The 20,555-nt window shown below is 53.1% G+C and overlaps 6 protein-coding genes across 6 annotated transcripts; 3 read left to right on the top strand and 3 right to left on the bottom strand.

The window, feature by feature from the left end:
- Positions 1 to 271: 271 nt before the first annotated feature.
- K452DRAFT_293210 (uncharacterized protein) lies at positions 272 to 1,531 on the bottom strand. The gene is made up of 3 exons (XM_033541520.1): positions 1,445 to 1,531; positions 1,156 to 1,299; positions 272 to 995 (listed from the first exon to the last, which is right to left on the bottom strand). The coding sequence occupies exons 1-3, from the start codon at positions 1,493 to 1,495 to the stop codon at positions 708 to 710; spliced, it is 483 nt and encodes a 160-aa protein (XP_033391168.1). The 5' UTR covers positions 1,496 to 1,531; the 3' UTR covers positions 272 to 707.
- A 5,540-nt stretch (positions 1,532 to 7,071) lies between these two features.
- On the bottom strand, positions 7,072 to 7,931 carry K452DRAFT_260659 (uncharacterized protein). The gene is made up of 3 exons (XM_033538541.1): positions 7,842 to 7,931; positions 7,457 to 7,783; positions 7,072 to 7,391 (listed from the first exon to the last, which is right to left on the bottom strand). Exons 1-3 carry the CDS (start codon positions 7,890 to 7,892, stop codon positions 7,293 to 7,295), a joined length of 477 nt encoding a protein of 158 aa, XP_033391167.1. The 5' UTR covers positions 7,893 to 7,931; the 3' UTR covers positions 7,072 to 7,292.
- Positions 7,932 to 8,154: 223 nt separating this feature from the next.
- Positions 8,155 to 10,367, bottom strand: K452DRAFT_323046 (uncharacterized protein). The gene is made up of 2 exons (XM_033544593.1): positions 8,766 to 10,367; positions 8,155 to 8,670 (listed from the first exon to the last, which is right to left on the bottom strand). The coding sequence occupies exons 1-2, from the start codon at positions 10,191 to 10,193 to the stop codon at positions 8,329 to 8,331; spliced, it is 1,770 nt and encodes a 589-aa protein (XP_033391166.1). The 5' UTR covers positions 10,194 to 10,367; the 3' UTR covers positions 8,155 to 8,328.
- A 1,881-nt stretch (positions 10,368 to 12,248) lies between these two features.
- On the top strand, positions 12,249 to 14,405 carry K452DRAFT_323045 (uncharacterized protein). The gene is made up of 7 exons (XM_033544592.1): positions 12,249 to 12,562; positions 12,620 to 12,747; positions 12,799 to 13,059; positions 13,110 to 13,384; positions 13,438 to 13,559; positions 13,612 to 14,126; positions 14,178 to 14,405. Exons 1-7 carry the CDS (start codon positions 12,283 to 12,285, stop codon positions 14,322 to 14,324), a joined length of 1,728 nt encoding a protein of 575 aa, XP_033391165.1. The 5' UTR covers positions 12,249 to 12,282; the 3' UTR covers positions 14,325 to 14,405.
- Positions 14,406 to 15,592: 1,187 nt separating this feature from the next.
- Positions 15,593 to 17,042, top strand: K452DRAFT_281516 (uncharacterized protein). The gene is made up of 2 exons (XM_033539500.1): positions 15,593 to 16,110; positions 16,160 to 17,042. Exons 1-2 carry the CDS (start codon positions 15,658 to 15,660, stop codon positions 16,712 to 16,714), a joined length of 1,008 nt encoding a protein of 335 aa, XP_033391164.1. The 5' UTR covers positions 15,593 to 15,657; the 3' UTR covers positions 16,715 to 17,042.
- Positions 17,043 to 18,109: 1,067 nt separating this feature from the next.
- On the top strand, positions 18,110 to 19,144 carry K452DRAFT_323043 (uncharacterized protein; the record flags this gene model as incomplete). The annotated part of the gene is made up of 2 exons (XM_033544591.1): positions 18,110 to 18,656; positions 18,718 to 19,144. 2 exons carry the CDS (start codon positions 18,110 to 18,112, stop codon positions 18,915 to 18,917), a joined length of 747 nt encoding a protein of 248 aa, XP_033391163.1. The 3' UTR covers positions 18,918 to 19,144.
- Positions 19,145 to 20,555: the final 1,411 nt, after the last annotated feature.

Genomic DNA, 20,555 nt, shown 5'->3' with positions numbered 1-20,555 from the left:
GGGGGGGGGGTGGCGTCCGTGAGCACAGTCCATCCTAGATGCAGCAATGAAGCTTCCAATTCGTGTCGTAATTAGCGGAGACGATGAGTAATGGAACAGGAAACTTTAGAGGCGGTGCTTAAAAAACAAGAGATCGGGAATGATATGCTTAAGACCGGTTATGGGCTACACAGTGAAGGATGGCGGCCTCGGATAATGCCCTTGTAGCCTGGTATAAGGAGGAAATGGGCCGTATGAAGCATGCTATGCCAATACCAAGTAGTAGCCGAAAGGGACAAGGAAACGACGTCGGTATAGGAAGCAACATTCACAGGAAGACCCTCTGATAAGTCCGGTAAGACGTCATACACTCTTCCGTCATAGATACTGAATGACGTTCCACGGGTCTGGACGGACTCTCGCGCAACGAGAAGGGGTGGCAAAGCCGTGTGACATTGGGTATTCGTTTATTCTTGGTATTTCCGTTGAGCTGGCTGTTGACTATCACCATCAGCTCGCAACAACGGCAAAAAATCAGCCGAGGGCAGACACGTGAGGACGTGAACTTTATTTGCCGTAAAAGCCTGACCCTATGTCACAATACCGGCAAGAAACTCAGCCCAAACCCTCTCGAAAATCGCCCATTTTGTCCGAGCTTCAGGCAACCATCAGAAAAGCAACACCGGGCACCCATGCCACCATCACGCAAGAACCATTTTTGTTTGCTCTTAACGGCTCTTGGCCTGGGCCTTGGGCGCCGAACCCTTAGCACCCTGCTTGCTGGTGATCTTCTGGGCCTGGCCGCGGGCCGCGCCGGCCGCGCTCTTGGCCTTCTCCAGCTTCTTCTTGCTCTCCAACGCAGCCTTCTTCTCCTTGCCCTCCTTGATGGCGGCCTGGCGGGCGGCGGAACGGGCCTCGGGGCGCTGGCCGCGGCGCTCCTTGAGGACGTCGAGGGAAGCACCGACGATAGCACGCTGGTGCTTCACGGTACGGCGAGTGCGCTTCTTGGCAACCTCCTATTTTGTGCGAAACGCATTAGCCAGATGCCCTTTGTGGTGTGCGGAAAGCACGCTGCTCCGGTTGCGCGCCGGATCGGTTGCGAGGATCGTGTTGCGCGATGTCGACTCGATGCGCGGACGTTGCGGAGAGCGCTGCGCGGCGTCGGTGCCCACTAACCTCAGAGATACCCTTCCTGTGCTGCCTCCTGTAGAGGGTGGTCCAGGCAATGCGGCGAGGGTTCTTGCGCTGGAGGAACAGGCTCTCGCTCTTGCCGTTCTGGAAACGGAAGATCTTGGAGTCACCACGGATGTAGAGCTTGCCCTGTGTGATGCGAAAGGCATAAGTCAGCACGTTGTTTTCCTCCTCAAATCGTGCCACCGCCGCGAAGCCCTATCCCTCCTTGTCGCCCCTCGGAGCCTGGGGTGTCGTTGCTGCGCGGCGGTGGATTTGGTAGCCCGTAACGCACCTTGCCAGGGTAGATCTTCTGACCGCTGAAGGTGTCGTCGTAGGTCCGCATTGTGATGGTTGTGCGTGCGGGCCCTGGAGTCGCTGTTGGTCGTTAGTTTCTCGATTGTCGTCGGCAACAACCAGGTGGTGTAGAATTTGGGTAAGCGGATGTTTGTGCGGCGGAGGAACGTCGGTCCGGGCGTGATTGGAGGAGCATCCGCGCCGCCCGCATGCGGCTTGGCGCCAGCCGCACCCCAACTTCATCTCATCCGCAACGCCGTCATGGAGAATGCGTCAGCATGCGACGGCCTAAACCACCAGCTGCTGGCCGTCTCAACAGTATGCTTGCCGGAATATTTTCATGGAACCTAAAACCACCGATTACTGAGCGATATCAAACGTCTCCTTTTGAGCTGGTGCGGAGTTAAACGCGCGGGGATATTTTACCAAACTTGCAAGACTTCAAGCCACTGTATCTTCCAAATGCTTACTTCAAAGTGTCTTTTTTGTCGTAGTATGAAGCCTCTGAACCGATGAAGCCGTCTCCAGGATAAGTTAGCGGCTCTACAGTGCCAGAAGGCCATCACGATGCCGCTATACTGATAACGTTGTTACTGTCATGGTGTGGATCTCCCAATTCCTTCAAGACCATATCAAGAAATTGATCCATGTTAATCGGTGGCGTCTACCTCAAAATGGTTATCCACTCACAAAGCATGAATTGGTCTCTAGCGTTGTATTCTTTTTGTTCTCGTAACCTTATGGGTTACTCTAAAACTTTACTTGATTGGCGTCTTTTTAACTGTGTTAATACCTAACATCTTGTCATTTTTTAATATATCCACCAAGCAACAACTGACCGTACCCACCTAAGGAGTACTCTGAACACAGCAGATTTCACTAAACATGTAGTTAAGGGACGGGCAAAACACTCAGAAGGAGTGGGCAAAATGTCCGGAACTTTATGATAGAGTACCATGACAGTGCCTTGCCATCAAAGTCAAGTCCATCCTTATCGCTACCAGCTGGGTCACAATCATAGCTGAGGTCATCGTAAGGCTGAATCTTGTTGATTTGTGTAGTATGTATGTTTTGAGAAAGAGCAAGTTCCTCAGAGCCACTCTCCATACAAGCAACAGGTTTGGAAGCATTGTCCTTGGTGACATCCTCGCGGATGACACTCTTTCGGTCAACACCATCCTTACCAGAGAGCCTTTGTCCAGCAAAATCCAGAACCTTTGAGCCACCAGCAACAGCATCGTCATTGTAGTCCCTCTCCATATCGTACATCCCCCCTTTAGATTCACTACCATCCTGCCCTCCCATACAAGTATGTTCAGTCACCATTCGGTTGCTCATTAGCTCTGATTGTCGGCTGCCGATAGTGTTAGAGATAGCAAGGGACGGTTTGGGCATGCCGCCAAGTTTACTAGGCAGCGCTGAAGTCGGATCCTGAGAGATAGAGATATCAGATGCACGACATGTGGGGTTAGAAAAATACTGACCTTGACCTTGTCTACTCGCTCCACCCTTGTCACCCTGTCCGCTCTTCTTCTTACCCTTACCCTCCTGCTTCTTAGGGGTCTGTGTCTTCTTCTTGCTACCCTTCTTGTTACGAGCGAATGGGTAGAGAGACTCGGTCTGCTTGGGACCAGGTTGAGCAGGCTTCTTGGGTTCGGTAGTGGTCTCGCCCTCTACCTGTATTTCGTCAGGTGGACCAGTGCTCGAAGCTTCACCAGTAGACTGAGCCTTCTCAGTAGGAAGAGCCGTTTGTGCAGACTCGGTAGAGTCGTCTGCCCACGACTTGATTGGCTGGCCGAATGTTTCAACAAGCTCGCGCTCAACATCAGTGGGATCAATATCAGCCTCTGCAGTCGGCGGGCAAGAGATAGTAGCCTCAGGAGACACATGTTCAGGCTTGGCAGAGGTGGCATCTTCTTGATGGTTTTCGATCTTTGGCGAAACTGGCTGGAAGTCCTCTTGTTCATCTATAGCAGTGATGAAACTGTCGTCACCATTGTCGGGGTTGTCGGTTTGCTCAGCCAAAACTTCCTCAGTGTCCTGGTTAGTAGTCTCTTCCACAGCAATGGCTGGAGGCATGGCTTCTCCAATAGGTGTGAAGAATCGCTCTTGGGTCATTTGTTTCGGAACTGAGGGAGAGCGCTCCACAGGAGGAGTTGATTCTAGCCCTGTTGTGGTTGTCTTCACCGGAGTGGCTTGGGCATCAGAGGTACCACTTCCAGTATCAGCAACTGGCTGCTCAACACCAAAAGCATCGGTGCTTCCAACTTCACTATTGCCTTCGACAGCAGCGGAAGGCTTGGCGGATGAATCTTCGGAGGGAGCCGCGGTCGACTCAACCGACCTCTCGCGCTCAGAACGCTGAGACTTGTTCGCATGCTTCCCTACCGTGCTAGCGTTACCGCCCACATCCGATTTCGACTGAAAAGTCACAGTCGCACCCTTGCCACCACGCTTCTGATTCTTCTTTTGCGTTTGATTGGGTTTCTTGTCAAGCACTTCAGAGGAACGCGATTCGGTACTCTCAGGCAGTTCCGCTCCAGAAGTACGTGATTCTGAGCGTGCTCGTGCGGCGTGACCTTTGTTACGGCGTTTACCTGAACGAACTTGAGCTGTATGCTGTGCCTCATGCTCGACAGCCTTCAAGGGCTCACGAGTGACGATAGCTGGCTCCAGACGTACAGGCGGGGGCTGAAGTCCACTACGGGCATCTTGTCGAGAGTAGGTAACCGGTGCGTTGGCAACATTTCCGCTGTGAACGGAAAGACCAAGCTCGTCCCTGATCGAACCCACCGTACGAGAGGGGCCAGGCTGGTGCCTGGCTAAGTTGAGGCCCGGGGCGCGGGCTTCATGGAAACCGTAATCCATAGAGAAACTTCGAGGGTTATGGTGTAAGGATGCCCTATGATGGTTGTCATAGTAGTTGACAGTGGCGTAGTTGGCCGGCGTCCGAGCATGTCCTCGCAGATCCACGCGTGCCGCTCCGCTCTCAGCGTAGTACTTCTCAGGCACCTGGACAACAAGGGGATGAGAGTAGAGTAGAACGCCGCTCAGCTCCTTCAAAGCTCTGCGGGCATCAGCCGCAGAGAAAAACCTAAGTTCACTACGTTAATATCATTTAGTTCCCAACCTTAGACCGAGAAGAATGACTCACTGAATGTAGGCGTAAGGCTGCTGATTGATATCGGTCAGCACGCGGATGCCTCCGGTTGGCACAGCAAGGCGAGTCTCGACCATCATCTGCAGGTCGTTGGCAATCTGTTGAAGAGGCATGTTCACGTTGATGCCATGAACCCAGACTTCCTGGACATCTTCCCTGTTTTCGCCAATATGATCGGGCCGGCAAAGGTCCTTGTCGAGTTCGTCTTGATTTTGGAATGGTGGAAAAGGCTCTGTCTCGGAGGTGATCTGGGGCTCCCGGCGCTGCGAGTGAGCCACAACCGGTGTAGAGTAGTTTCCCCGCATCGAGGATCGGCGACCCCCACGGCCTGAGAAGTGTCCGATAGAGCTATGCCTGTTACCTGGCCCAGCACGTGTACTATAGCCATGACCACGTTGCTGTGGTTGACCGTACTGCTGCATAGGCATGAGCTGCTCTTGGTAAAAGCCGGGCCTCTGCCCACCATGGTTGTTCCGCATAGACCCGCGACGGGGCCTGTTGTTAAGCATTTGCTGTGCCTGGTGCATGTTGGCCATATTAGGCGGACCTTCTTGCATGTATTGAGGGACAAACGGAGCGAATGCCTCTGAAGGAAAGGATCCAAGCTGAACGGGGAACGGAAGTTGGGCCTGAGCCATAGGCGACGGAGCAGAGGGCGCCTGCATAACCATATGGGGGCCCTGGTAGCCATAGAGATTCATGTACTGCTGAGTAGGCATGAACGCTGTAGTTAAGATCAGTGGTTTGCTTGAACCTCCGCTGGTATTAAGGTACTTACAAGCAGCAGTGGGGTCCATGATGGGTTGCTGTGGGTATCCTCCCGGGTGGCCAAAGTTGGATCCCGGATGAAAGAACGCTGGTCCTTGAGGAATGGGCGACGGACCCTGAGAAGGTATGTGACCAAAGGACATTGCAGAGACGTGGCGAGTAGCACCAGGTCTATCATGCGGCATAATGACTGGAGGGATCTGTTGGGAGAATGGGCTCTGATGAGGAGATGCCATCTGCTGATGAGGTTGCATGCTCGGGGAGCGAGCCTGAATCTGGGGGGAGGTTTGCACCTGTGGAAGGAGAGTCTGCAAGTGCGAAGAGGCTTGAATATGCGGGACACGGGCCTGAGCATAGGGAGAATGTGTACGCGCAGAAAGAGCCTGTGGGGCTTGAGCGGGAGGCTTTTCCAAAGGTTGAGAAGCAGGGCCTCCTAAGGGCTGAGCAGTTGGCTGGTTCTGCTCGTTCGGCTGACGTAGGATGGCTATCTTCTCAGACTCGAGCTTGGCGGGTGCACTTATAAGTGCGGCATCATGCTTGTTTTGGTTCGGCTGCTGTTCAATGTGCAGCGATGAGGACTTGGGTGAGGTGATGTTGGTCTTGGGTGCCTCAGCAGACGCATCGGGACGATCTTCCTCAGAGTGCCCCATGGTGGGTTTTGTAGAAGTAGTAATTGCCACGTTGGCCTGACCCTCAGGCTGACCCTTCTGCTTTTCCGGCTCAGAGCGCTTGGGGCCTTTGGCGATTCCTTCTTCGGCTTGATAATTAAACACGTCAACCAACGCGAGCTTCATTTGGTGGGCCGCCTGTTGGAGAAAGCGCTTGGAGTACTTTTCGAGCAGGTCTGCGGAGAAAACCTTCTCGACATTCCGCTCATCCTCGAGGAAGATTGTGTGGAAAACGTGGCGATCGTCAGGGTGGCTATACTTACGAGTGTATGTACCCATGAAGATTCCGACCTCCCAGGCATTTTCTTTAGCCATGAGGTTGACGACACTGAGGAGGAACATGGCACCCTGGAACTTGAGGTCGTAGTCGTCGAAGTGATCGCCAAGATCTTTCATTTCGACGGTAGGATAAATGTTGGCGCAGTGCTCGGGTGCGTCAAGACGCGCAAAGTCGGCATACATCTTGACTTGTTTGTCGAGAACAGCCTTGACCGGGGGACGGACAATCGGCGGAGGAGCGTCATCGCCAGAGCGAGGTTCCTTCTTGCCGCCGTGTGTCGATATCATAGCTCTACCCATGGTGATAGCCTCGTCAGGCGGTGTAGTTGGCGGGTTGAGGTACATGGAAGAGGTGAGCCGCCTCGCTTCACCTTTTCGCACCCGAGCCACGGAACGGCCAGCAAGCTACAAGCGAGCGCGCGATGCCGGGCGAAGGAGTAGATGGCAGTGAAGAGTAAACGAAGGATGTTCTCAGAAAGAGGTACAATCTTGACAGCGCGCGAGGAGCTTGCGTGCGACGAAGGCTGGTGACGAAGGTTGGTGACAAAGTTTAATGAGGAAAGGCGGGTAGTTGTAGGTACTGCTAGAGAGAGTTAGAGGAAGGAACGACGCGCCTACGCGCTGCAGATGCGCCTTTGTGCGTGTGTAGCGAGCGCGTTTGACAGAGAAGGCAAGAGCGCAAACGACCGACTTCTAGAAAGAAACGGCCCGTCACGGCCACGGGTAACTTCTTAACACAAAGTCCAAGACCCCTGCTTATAACCGGCCTGCAAATAAGTGCTAGTATGACGTATACCCATGTTAACATGCCCAATTGGCTTCACATTAGCTTGAGCTTTGGCTTGACCCTTATTTACAGTGATGACGGTCGACTTTCCCGCCAACCACGCAGTCTTACAACAACAATAGTGCAACAGCCAGATGATGCGGCGTCTTACTCACTCCTTCGCGCCAGAAGGGTAGGTTGCTCTCTATTTAGAGCTGCCGTCCCGGGGAATCTCCTTGACCAAGCGCAAAATTTCCGACTCGTTCTCCCCGACAACAGCACGACCAGCATTCCAATCCACAACCTGCAAGCCTGTCAGCATTATTCTTCACTCTCGGTTTCAGCGCCTCGTCTTGTATCTCAACGTACCAACGGCCTAACGAAAGCGCTCGGGCTGCTCTTGAACTTCTTCACAGCATCCTCCTCGCTGACCGCCCCAGTGATTATCTTGCCCGCGCTATCGCTACCCATGTATTCGAGGATGGTCCTCAATTGATCGCTAGTAGGTTCACCCTCCTGGACGTCGAGCTCGAACTCGGTGCGCTCCGCCTTGCTCTGCGTGTCATGGCTAGACGCCTGGTCTTCAGTCGCGGTCGTCTGTGCAGTTGCCTGCGACTGCTTGAGCAGCGTGAGGATGCGAGTCGAAGCGGCGTTCTGCGGGGCGTGGAAGATGGTGACGACATCTTTGGCGCCGGCCTGAAATGTGTTAGTCTACTTGTAGTGATGGTGTCGCGCGAACCGTGTCGGGCCATACCTCGCCGAAGAGGCGCTTGAAGATAGACTGCCTGATCAGAGTGGGAAACATTTTGATGGTGTTGTTGGTCTGCAAAGTGATGATTGTTTGATGTTGCTTTGATATGACGTCCAAAGCTTGCGCATGGGCCATTGGAGCTCCGTTGCATTCCGCTCTTGGCAGCGGTAAGCTTGAAAAAGTAACCCGGTGTCGACAAATATTTCCTCAACACACGTGAAAGGTAGGGTCTCCTGTAAATACGTAAACCTGCGTCTGACGATAAGCAAGCAGGCACGTTTTTTTATAACAGTCGATCACGAAGACAAGTAGGTATGGCAGTAAATGTTGCTGTGCAATATACAAATAAGCATCTCTATGAAACGCTCATAGGTTTCTATACTAGTTCTCTGTATGTACGTCTTAGCGTCAAGCGGGAACAAAACCAAGCAAACGCCTTGCTATGAAAGCAGTCTAACCGCCGCATACTCATCAACTATCCATGTGCTCGTCACCTTCTAGACAAAAGACCGGACCTCTCGTTGTGTTGCGATTCTACGTCCGCATCATCATCATCGTCATCGTAATCTCCATCAGAGCTGGTGTCTTCTTCTCCGAAGCCTTCGGCCTCAAGGCCCACGCCACGGATGCCAAAGCTCAGAATGAAACCGACAAATGCTATGCCGCCAAACACACCAAAAGCCAAAGCCTCACCTTTGGGTTTTATGTTCGTGGCAGCTGAAAATAGACTGCCAGACACGAAAGGTCCCAGTGCACGGCCAGCAGCAGATAATGTCTGTGCCAAGCCGTTCAGAGTGCCAAGAACGGAGTGATTTGGTGCCGAGTTTGTGATCTAGACGTATCGAGCATTAGCAAGTGACATGGTTATAAATATTGGGAGTAGGATGGGGAATGCAGGAATGGGTTGGTAATTAGATAATGACATACCAGAAGAAGCGCGGAGGTCAGTCCTCCGACCGCGGCAACGGTCTTCACAATCAGCACAAAACCAAGCTCTATCCACATCAGAACCTTTCCACGTCCAAGACCCAGGCCCGTGCCCTCGCCATTTTTGTATCCGACCCAAGGCATCAACAGGAAGGCGACAACAAAAGCAGCCAGGCTGACACGATATGTTGTCTTGTTGCCAATCTTCTCGCGCAATTTCCCATAAATCCCGACTTGGAAGATAATGGTAATGACACCGGCAAATGCAAGCGAGATACCGATCTCTTCGGGGCTGAGGTTACGACCGGTAGGGGGAGGCGCTTGTCCAAAGATAGGATACAGTGAATTGTAGGAAATGTTGGCAAACTGAAAAATGAGGAACGTAAGAAGAAGTAGGATGGTATCCCGGTTGAAGACTTCCTTCTTGCTCAGGTTTTCACCCGCGGAAACATTCGGCAGCAGCGTAGGAGCCGACTGCTGGGATTCCTCATCTGACTCTTCGGATTCGTTGCCGTCGTCACTGACATGGCCGTTGGATCGCCGCTTGGACCATGGCCGACGAATATATGTTGGATTGCGACTGGGGCTAGCGAATTGCCACAGCCACGTGAAGAGGTTCTCCATCCTCTTCCCTAGAGGCGGAAGATTTCTTGCCTCTTCCAGACTCTCCTCGAGAAAGATCATTGAAAGGATCAGGTCAATTGTGAGGATAGCCGCGGAAAAAAGATTTGGCGCAAGGTACGGATACGGATTCTTCTGGCTTTTGTTGAACGGGTTGTTCTTAAAGACCAACAGTCCGCCAACAATGGGCCCAGTGATGCCTCCAATGCCGTAAACCACCGGCAAGTATGTAAAAGCCCGCGACTGGTTGCTTCGGTCGGTTATCTCACCCAAGCACGTCGATATCACACCCTGGTTGCCGTTTACAAGACCCATGACAGCCTGGACAATGATGGCCTGCCACAGCGTTTTGCAAAACCCAAAGGCGACGAAGCATATTGCCGTAAACAGCGTCCCCATCAACACCACAGGCTTGCGACCTATACGATCCGATAACCAGCCCCAGAAAAAGTTTGTCGCAAACTGTGCCAAGGCGAACGACGACGCAATCAATCCGACAAAGAGTCCGACTTTCCCCTCCGAGACTTCTGGAAAACTCGATGCCATGTCCGGCAAGTATGGACTGATTGAGTTGAGAGCCGTTTGTTCCGCCAAAGCTATGACGGCCAGAATAGCGAGCTGCCGCCGCGGCAACGGCGACTCTTGGTGACTGGCTGAGTCGTCGGAGTCATTGCGATTGTGGGATTCGTCCGAAACGGTAGACGATGTAAGCGGACGGCCGCGCGAGGTAGGAGGCTCGGTAGGAAATGTCTGGTAGTGGGGCGTCGACGACTTGCGCTGCTGGAGCCCGCCTGGGCGTTTCAACATTGTAACGGTGAGGTTGTAAGGTGTGACCGCGGTGACGCGACAAGGATAGGCTGAGATGCCTCAAAGAGACAGGCTACGGCGGCGCGGATAAGACGCGCATATGCAAAGCGAAGATTGAAAGCGGAATCAACAGTGAGAGGCTGAGCGCGGCGTGTTGGTTGAGAGTAAATCGTGATCGCCGCATGACAGGATGACGGGTTTCTGGATCTACGTCAGGTTGAATCCAACTCCGAGGTTCTTCCCGGCTGTCCGTCAGGCCCGCCCGGCGCCTGGCTGCCCCTGGGGCTCCGCATTCTTCTCCAACATCACTCTGCTGCTCTACCCTGTTCAAACCGAGCTCCCCTGCGCGTATTCTGCTGGAGGCTGATGCACCGAAGCATGCCAGCCAGGATGCAGCAGACAGGGCTGCACGCAGACACGGGTTCCGAAGCTCGTATGATGCGACACTCGAAAAAGTTCATTCTTTTGGAATTACCACCTTCCAGCTGCGTCTATTTTTGCCATTTGTATGCTGGGGAAATCCGGGCCACTGACAAGGAATGTCGCTGTCCAGTCCGCTGTCTCGATGCTTCCCCGCAACTAATCAGCAGCCCACGTTGATCGCGGCAATCAAGTAACGAGCTGATCCTGCGAGATGGCTTGCATGGGGCCAACAGAGCTAAGACGCCTACAACTCTCAGCATCGGGGCCAGCGAAAGGTTATCCCTCTGCCAAGGCGCACGTTGACTATCGCAGACTATAGGACGGCGGATGCGCACTGAACGGACAGCCACCTTACGCGAAGTGGCACAGAAGTATTGATCATCACCGTTGCTGCATGATGTGCAGTCAGATACAACTGCATTCGGCTACCGGTGGTGAGCGCCCGACTGTGCTCCGGCTACCGAGCATGGGGCCTGCTTGATCGAAGAAGCTTGTTTGGTGTAGGTACCCTGTGGTACTAGCTCGTAACACGAAAACCAACGACTGGTCCCGAGCCACGCACATACTAGTCGCCAGCTCCGAAAGGACTTGTGTTTGTCTCGCCCTATACTAGCTTTGGTTTTTCCTGCTAAGTTGCGGTGTGCTCCAGAGAATTGTTTCCATTTTATACAATGCTTTTGTCTCCCACGGTGCTACAGAGTAGACCTGCAGGCGATTGTACGCCTTTCGTGCTTCTGCATGACGCTACGGAACAGCAAGGCAGTAACAGTCCCATAGCTTTACAGCCTTTCATCTCCAGCGCTGCAGTTCGCAGTCTTGCCTGCCGATGTCGCCTGCAGGATAGCTCGCTTGGGATCCGACTTTCTCAATTCTTCACTGCACGACAAAGATTTTTTTACGAGAACCCTTCAACCCCGCATGTTTAAACGCCGCGCTATCCGGAGGATTGTTCGCCAAGTCTTACCATTTTAGGGCTGACATACGCCTAGATGCGGAGGTTTTGTCGAATACATTGCTACGGTCTTCGAAGAAGCAGTCAGCTCGTATTGTAGCTCCGCTGCGCTCTACGACGCCACGCTATCGAATATGCGGCCCAACAAATCATCGTCACTCAGCTGCTGGTTGCTCTTAGGTCAGCTTCGGCACCGCGTCGACGGCCAAGCAGCGGTCAAAGAGGGTAATGCTTGAGAAGGCTGAAGAACCTTGCATTCAGGTACACATTGACCACTGGAATTATCGTATCGCATGATGCCGACTCACCGACGCTCAATCTACGGTGCTCGTACTCGCCGGCCATGATGTATACCACCATGCACGTGTTCGATTTGGACGCCAGCATCACACCGAGCTGCCCGATTTGGTACCGGAGAGCCGCAACAAGTCGTGCAGATCAGACAGATAAATTTAGATTCTCATCTCCTAGGACTCGGTACCACGGTTTGGGTTCGCGTGACGTCCTCTGTTACCTGACGTTTGCCACGTTCTCACAAGGCGGAACACGAGAGTGCCATGCCGCCAACGTGGTGATGGTACGCCTCAGGGGCATGGTAGCTCGGCTGAACGTGCTATTCTGCTTTGGTCGCGAAGGGGATGTGCTGGACCGTGACTATAAGACATCTGCCAGCCAGCGCCCACATAGAATCCATCGTTTGACATCAGGCCCACCATGGTTGTCTTCTCTGTTCCAGCGGCATTCATCGCCGTCTCGTCCCTTCTTTCGCTTAGCACCAATGGTTCTCCTGTCGTTCCTGCAGTAAGGGATGCCGAAGGGCTGACTGCTCGTGCTGATACCTTTGCCATTACTGGCGTTAGCGGCTCTGTACAGCCGCGTCTGGAAATACGGACTTTGGCCCAAGACTCCGTGTCGTGGAATCTATTCCTTCTCGCGATGGACAGATTCCTGAACACAAACCAGAATGATATGCTGTCGTTTTACAAAGTTTCTGGTAAGCATGAGTTCAGTGTTGGCTATACAATGCACTTCTAAACAGGCTTGCGTTCAGGAATTCATGGTGTGCCCTTCGAAAACTGGGATGGAGTCCCCGGTGCTCCAAGTGATTGGTCGGGGTATTGCCCGCACGGTTCAAACTTGTTTGGATCGTGGCATCGTCCTTTCATTGCGCTTCTGGAGGTATGATGATTGTCTCTCGTCTAGTAACAGCAATCGTCTAACAGCCTACAGCAAGTTTTGAACTCGCACGCAGTCGCCATTGCTGGAGAATTCCCAACAGGCACTATGAGGTCCGCTTACCAAGCAGCTGCTGCCAAGCTGAGGTTCCCCTATTGGGATTGGGCGACCAATTCCGTCAACGGAAACATCTTGCCGGGATCTGTCTCGGAGCCGACTGTCTCAGTGAGCTTTCCAAATGGCACCACTGGTCAGATACACAATCCTTTGTATAGCTACCGTTTCCACCCTCACGACCCTAGCATCGGTGGCGCAGTAAGTAATTGCTGTCCAATGAAATCATCTATAAAACTGAGTATTTCTAGCCTCAAAACCAGTGGCCGGAGACGATCCGCGCTGGAACAACCAGTGACATGGCCTCAATAACTCAAATGGGTCAACTGGAAGTCATTTTCAAGTCTGGACACAGTGCGGTGCAGAATTCAGTAAGCCGAATCTTCGGCCACTACAGCGGGTGGTCCAGCTCCGTCAACAGCATAGAATCCGTCCACAACACCATTCACAGCTCCTTCCAATACAACTCGGACATGTACTCCCTGGCCTACTCTGCCTTCGACCCAATTTTCTGGCTGCATCATTGGTGCGTGCATTAAACCTATTTCTGCTGCAAACTAAACTGACCAAAAACTCCAGTAACGTCGACAGACTCATAGCATTGGTGCAGGCAATCTGGCCACAAAGTTACGTTCAACCAGCACAGCAAAAGGGATCTACTTGGACTATCAAGAGAGGCAGCACACAGGACGTCAACTCTCGTAAGCTTCCACATTCAAATTTTTTTACCAGTAGACTGACAAACTATCAAAGCCTTGACTCCCTTCCACAGGGACACTAAAGGTACTTTCTGGACTTCTGCTTCCGTCCGGGACACCAAAGTCTTTGGATACACCTATCCGGAGCTCGTTGGCAACCCCAGCAACAGCAGCTTGATAAGCACGGTCAAGAACATGTACCCACCCAGCTCCGGTTTGGCTGCCAGCAACACTGCGAGCACTGCCAACGTTGACGGTGTTGGAAACACTCCCATTGACTACGTCGCCAATGTCACGCTTGCTCGCGGGGCGCTCGGAGATTCTTACGCGGTCGAATTCGCACTCGGCAACCCTACCTCAGATGCTACGACGTGGAGCTTGGATCCCGGATTCGTTGGCTCGGTTGCGGCGCTCGCTGTCACGGGTGTGCAGAGCGACGCTTTGAGCTCAGACACTGTCATGTTGACGCAGGCGCTGCAGAGCGCGTTCGACTCTGGTGAACTGGGTAGTGCGAACGAGGACGATGTGCTTGACTACATGAAGAAAAACCTGCGCTGGAGAGTCCTTAAGGTGAGTATTTTTCGTCTGGTTTGGCAAGTTTAGCACTAATCCGTGTCGTAGGGCAACACTGTCGTCCCGGTAGAGGAAGTTCCACACCTCAAGATTGATGTGCTCAGCACTAAGGTCAGACCTGCGAAGAGCGAAAGCGAGTTCCCGGCGTGGGTGGGAGACATGACTTCCCACCCGGATATTAATGGTGCTGAGTAATTGTCTTTGGCTCGCCAGGGAGATAATGGGGTGAGCTGAGGCGCTGTTGATGATAAGTCTCACCAAAACGTACATTGGCTCATGTTACTATCCTTGATGTCCTGAATCTTGAAGACTGTTTTACCGACATGTTTCGAGCCAAGCAATTTTATGTGCACTGGTTCGCGTAGATATTATCTCACATAGTCTCAACAAATTACACCACATGAATACAAATGTAGTCTGTCGCACTATTCATCACGACGGGAACTTGGTGATTACTTTTACTCTAAAAATTTATGCATTTTATGATCTAGGAAAAATAATTAATGGTATAAAACATCATACAGTGAGAACTCCACAGGATCTTCTCAATAATGAAAAGGATTGATTCAGTTCGAAAATCGTCCCGCGGGGAAATAAGTTTAATTTTGCTTGACAATGATATGCAGTCCGCAGATTATTTCCTAGTGCCGATATAAACGGACTCCTCACATCATTTCGTGTTCAACTGCCGCACAATGTCAAAGCTCATGCTGATAATGAGAATGATAGCCTAGTGGCCTAATTGGAGATTACAATTGGAGCTTATATCGTTCACGTCAATCCCCCTCAAGAAAATACAATCGACAGACTAACCAATAGCCTTTTCAACTTTTGGAGCATGCTTTTTGATGCCAATTGGCGAAAGCCTACGGAAAAAATCGAAACCTCAGTCACCAATGAGTATGTTGCACCCGATTTAGCCACGGTTAAGGCGCCCATGAGCAAGGATATGATCTCACATAGCCTTGAATATATTACCAGGCATCCTTGCTACGGAGGTCCCTCAAGTAATACCAAGGCGGCTCGGCGCAGTTTGTAGGAAATTTTAGATCGTGGCCGTGACCAGTGCTACAGTTGTAGTAGTACCTACTTCTCCAGCCATCCCCACATGATATTCTACTCCATCCAAACAAGATTTGGTGCTAGCACCACTAAAGTTAGATCATGCTAATTTTATCACCCGCTTCGTACTCGTAATTAGTGCCAACTCTCTAGAATGCCAAGAACGCGGAGATGCTCGCGACAGCCACTGCTGTTCGTGCCTGCCGCGTTCGCCGGCGGCAAAAGCAGTGCAACATGAGTACGCCGTGCCCGGCTGCGAAGCAGGGGGCTTGTTGTCCAAGCGTGTTTTCTCCGATTGGGTTCGGACACTTCGTTGCATTACACAGGCACGTGACTCGGCGGAGCCGTCCCGCCTTATAATGACATCATCCCGTCGTATGGGCGTACAAGTGCGGAGACGGCCTGGACTGATGGAAGGAGACGCAACACCCTCCAACATCGCTCCAGCCGTGACGAGGTTATCAAAATGCTACCATACGCCTCATTAACCGCAGGTCTTCTGACCATAGCCGCATTGGCTCAGGCCGACAAGCCTCAGTCGCCATTGGAGCCAAGCCAAGGCGATGCACCTCCGATTCTAGGCTTTGGGACTTGGAACCTAAAAGTATCGCCGTCCAATACCACCGAAGCCGTGTCCCTCGCCATCCAAGAGGGTTATCGTCACATTGATTGTGCGGCCGCATATGGGAACGAGGAGGCGGTCGGTAAGGGTATCGCGGAGGGCCTGGAGAAGGCCGGTCTCAAGAGAGAGGACATTTGGGTGACCAGCAAGCTCTGGAATGACCACCATGGCAAGCTGAACAAGGTCGAAGAGGGGCTGAACAAGACGTTGAAGGATCTCGGCGTCGGCTACCTGGATCTGTATCTGATGCACTGGCCCGTCGGTGGCAGTTCTAAGCTCGACTACGACTATATCAAGGTCAGTCGTATAGCAAGGAGTTATTCTTACATGAACTAATGGTCAACAGACATGGCACTCCATGGAGAAGCTCCCGCTGCTCGGCACGGTCCGCAACATCGGCGTGTCCAACTTTTCTCCTCACCAGCTCAAGAAGCTGATCAAGAAGTCTTCCATCAAGCCTGCAGTGCATCAGATGGAGCTTCACCCGTACTTGCAGCAAAAGGGCTGGGTCGAGCTGCATCAAGAGCATGGCATACACGTAACCGCGTACTCGCCATTGGGAAACTCAAACCCGACGTATCGTAGCTCCTCGCGTGCTGCCAATACGCACAAGACACCGCCATTGCTCCTTGAAAACGAGGCGTTGGCCAAGATCGCGGACATGCGGAACTGCACGACCGCACAGGTGGCGCTCGCATGGGGCATGCAGCGGGGCACGAGCGTGATCCCGAAGACAAGCCACGCGAAGTGGATCAAGGAGAACTTCGAATCAGTAACTTGCGGTCTGGTCGACACCGACGTGGACAAGATTGAGGAGCTCGGGAAGAAGTATCTGACGCGGTTCAACAAGCCCGGTAGATCTTGGGGGGTGAAGCTGTTCGAGGGCCTAGACGACGCGTGAGCAGGAGGGGAGAGGAATGGGGCGCAGACGCGTCGTCGTGTCTGCCGTGACTGCCGTGCGCCGGCCCACCGGGAGGCGTAGGCGCTAAATGTGCATCAACATTTTCCCACTTCGCCGGTCAACATGGCAGTGACAGCCTGGACGCGCAAAGGCGCGTACTCGAAGCTTTGACTTGCATCTACCCGGCTTGGCTGGCAGCAACTGGCCATGTCTAATTGTTCCAGAATCCACGTACCCGATGCCCGTCACCCCATGAGTCCCTGGTAAGCAAATGGCTCGACTCCCTATCAGAGATCTCCCTTCTGGAATGACTATCGTGCTTTACCACCTTGCGGGCGCCATTTTCACAGGGCGGCGCTTGGGGCGGATGCGGCGCTGAACGGCCGCTAAGATCACCGGGTAGTGGGCTGCCGTGTCTGATCGGCGCAGGGGTTCGGCTTCCTTCGCGCTTCGAACCCGAGAGGCGTTTTTTCGCGAAGGTGGTCGGCGAGGGAAGCACGGTGAGTGGGTACGATAATGGTTGTTGTATTATACCTTTGTCGCGGCCACCACAGAGCAGAGAGATGCCATCTCACCATCGCCTAGACCCCTTTTCGGGCGGTATCGTACTCGCCTCTAATGTGTTCGCGGGATTTTATCGGCAGCAGCCGTGCGCTGAGACAACCGTCGGTGTCCCCTTGTAGGGCTACCACGTAAGGCTCGTTTTCTTGATGGCTTCGCGAAACAACCCGTCACTCGCCTGCCCCTCCTGGAATTGTGATCTGCCAGGCCGCCCGGGGAGACTGAACGCGTGGAGGGGCAACAGCACGAAAGACGGCCAGCCGGCACGACCAGAAAATTGCAGGTGGAGAGGGTGCAGGGCCATTGATCATGATCGGACAGCGATCAAATGAGGCTCCGAACGCCTGAACCCGGGAGAAAGTTCCTTCCTGGGTGGTGGTCATTCCGGGGGCCAGCCTCGTAACGCCCTGGGCCAACGGCGTTGACCGTTTACAATGCGTTTCCCCTATCCGCGCGTAGATCACCCTCTCAAGTAGGAAGGACCCCTGCGCACCCGCACCACAGCCGCAAGCCCGGGCCACGGGCGCTCGTGGCTGTGATGTAAGTCATCTCTACGCGACTAGCCGCAAGCGGAAGGCTTCCTGAAGAGCATCATTTGGACCAGATGCGTCCAACTGGAAGAGGTATCGTGGGGAGCATCACGGAGACGACGAGCTGCCATGGTCAGGGCTGCTCAATCGAGTATAAGAGAGGAAGGCCAGCAGCCTCCAAAGATTCCCTCACCACCCAACAGCTAATCCATCCAACTCGCAGCCTTCGAGCTCAGTCTTTCTTTCCGCCTTAGCTACATTCCCTCACAGCGTCACTCCTTCGAGTACCAGTACAATCGTCAAAATGCGCTTCAACTTCGCCTCCGCCTTTGCTCTCTCGAGCCTCTTCCTCGGTGCCATGTCCGCGCCCGCCGCCACCACCATCGAGACGGACATCTCGACCACCATCACCTCGGAGACCTACTCCACCACGACGCAGACGGCCGCCGCTGCCGTCGGCGCCGGTGCTGGTGCTAGCGCCAACGCTGGAGGCAACACCGACGCTGCTGGCTCTGGCTCTGGCTCCGGCTCCGACACCTTCTCTGGCGAGACCACCGTCATTGATGTCCTCGAGACTCTGTTCGTCAAGATCCAGACGCACACTGGCTCCATCAACAAGACCGTCAGCGGTCTCCCCGAGACCCCCTCCCCGGCCGACAAGAGCGGCGCCCTCATCGACATCAAGGTTGACCTGCGCCACATCACCTCCCTGGTCGCCGACGCCTCCGTCAAGATCGGCGGCATCAAGGTTGACGCCAACGTCGATGTCAAGGCCATCATCAGCCTCGTCGTCAAGCTCGTCCTCGAAATCGCCTGCACTCTGGTCAACGTCGTCAACAACCTCGGTGCCAGTAAGTTTTCTGCCATTCCCAGATGTGAACACAACGACAAGATGCTAACGCAAACGCACAGCCATCGACCTTCTTCTCGGTGCTGTCATCACCATGCTCGTCCACGTCCTCGCCCAGCTCCTGCTCGTTGTCGAGGAGGTCGTTGGCGGCGTCCTGGCCACCGTCTGGGAGATCGTTGCCTCCGTCCTTCCCTCCGTCGGCGACCTCCTGGTCGGCCTCGGCGCCATCCTCTCTGGCGAGTGCGGCTGCGTCAAGAACTAAATTGTTGCTCCTATCCAGTATCAATAAGCACGCGCATCTAATGGCGAAGTTGGCGGTGGATCGGGTCGATGGAGTGTGGTGGTAGTAGTAGTAGTAGTAGTGGTGGATGATGGGCTGTGGAATGGCGCGAGTGAGGACTTCGGTAATAGCTAATCACGCTCTGATTACGGCAACGATAGCGTTATAGAGCAAAGGTACACCTAACTTGTAGTAGTGGTAATTTCTTCAATAATCAATCGCCGTGGGGCGGCTTTTGCCGCTTCCCGACACCAACCTTTTTTCCTCTGCACTGTGAAAAAATCAGGAGTATTAGAAAAAGACTGATAGAAAGAGGCTTGGAGAGTTGTCGGAAAGAAAAAACGTTAACTTGACGTTCGATTACGCTTCGCTGTTAATTAATTGCAGCGGGCGCGTGCTATACTCAAGGATGTCGCTCCCCCTCACCCCCTTCCTTCAGATATATAAACACCCCGCAAACACTGTTTCAGCACGGCCCTAATCCCAACCCTAACTCCAATCCCGCTCCGTTTCCAGGCCAACTACGTTATATTTTCCAGTCATTAGCCTAAGCTTTTTTACAGGCCACTTCTCCGCGCCCCGCATCCCTCGTGGCAAAGATATAGCCAGCCCCCACCACCACTGCAGCGCAACCACCACCTGTTTATTTATCTTTTTAATCGCCAGCACAGCGTGTCGGTCATTTTACTACTACCGCTGCTGGTCGCTTGCGCTGCCATACCATACTCTGCCTTTCAATTCAAAACCCCTTAACTAAACACTCAACGTCGGCTAGTTAGCTATGCCATGCAATACCTCCATACCTACCTACCAACCACGTCGCTACGTTACTTGGCCCCTTCGCTGCCGCTGTCGCTATCGCGAATATTTGGTGTCTAATCAGTCATAGAGTCAGTGAGTGTGTCAGTAAAGCAGTGCGGATACGTGCGCGCAGTGCACGAGTAAGTGTGTAAGTAGATCGATCATATTTGGATGATTTTAAATAGGTAGTTTTTTAATCAAGTAGGCGAACAGTGGAATTTAGGTAGGAAGTCGGGTAAGTAGGTAGGTAGACAGCCAGACAGCCAGACAGACAAGCAAGCAAGCCAGCTCCCCAGCGAACGCGCGGCCAGCACGACGCGCGTCCTGTCCCGTCCCCGTCCTCGTCCTCGACTTCGTCCTCGTCCAGCTTCCATCTCACTCGCACACACTCTCGCTCGCACACACGGTGACAAGGCTTTTCCAAACCCTCTCACTTACAACCACACAACCACACAAACTCAACCAACCATCCAAACAAACCAAACCCTCGACTTTTTCCACTACCAATTACTATAAACTCCTTCCTCCGTCCCTCGCGGAAAGCAAGACCTCTCCCTTTCCTATTCCGTTCCATACCATAGTATTCCATTCCCTTCCCTTCCCCATCCAATCTATATTCCATCCCATCCCATCCCATCCCCTCCATTCCGTCTATTTCCTTCCAACCCCACCCCAGCCTCAACACGAAAACGCAAAGACAACACAATAAGAAAAAAGACACATAAACGAAAAACGAAACACGAAAAACAAACAACCCCCCATTTTTAGCAAAAGCCACAACAAAAACAGCAACAGCAACAAAAGAAAAACACCACCCCC

Source organism: Aplosporella prunicola (assembly GCF_010093885.1).
Source record: "Aplosporella prunicola CBS 121167 unplaced genomic scaffold K452scaffold_110, whole genome shotgun sequence".
Taxonomy (NCBI): domain Eukaryota; kingdom Fungi; phylum Ascomycota; class Dothideomycetes; order Botryosphaeriales; family Aplosporellaceae; genus Aplosporella; species Aplosporella prunicola.
Note: the sequence above shows the minus strand (reverse complement) of the source record. Positions and strands in the feature narration are given on the sequence as shown.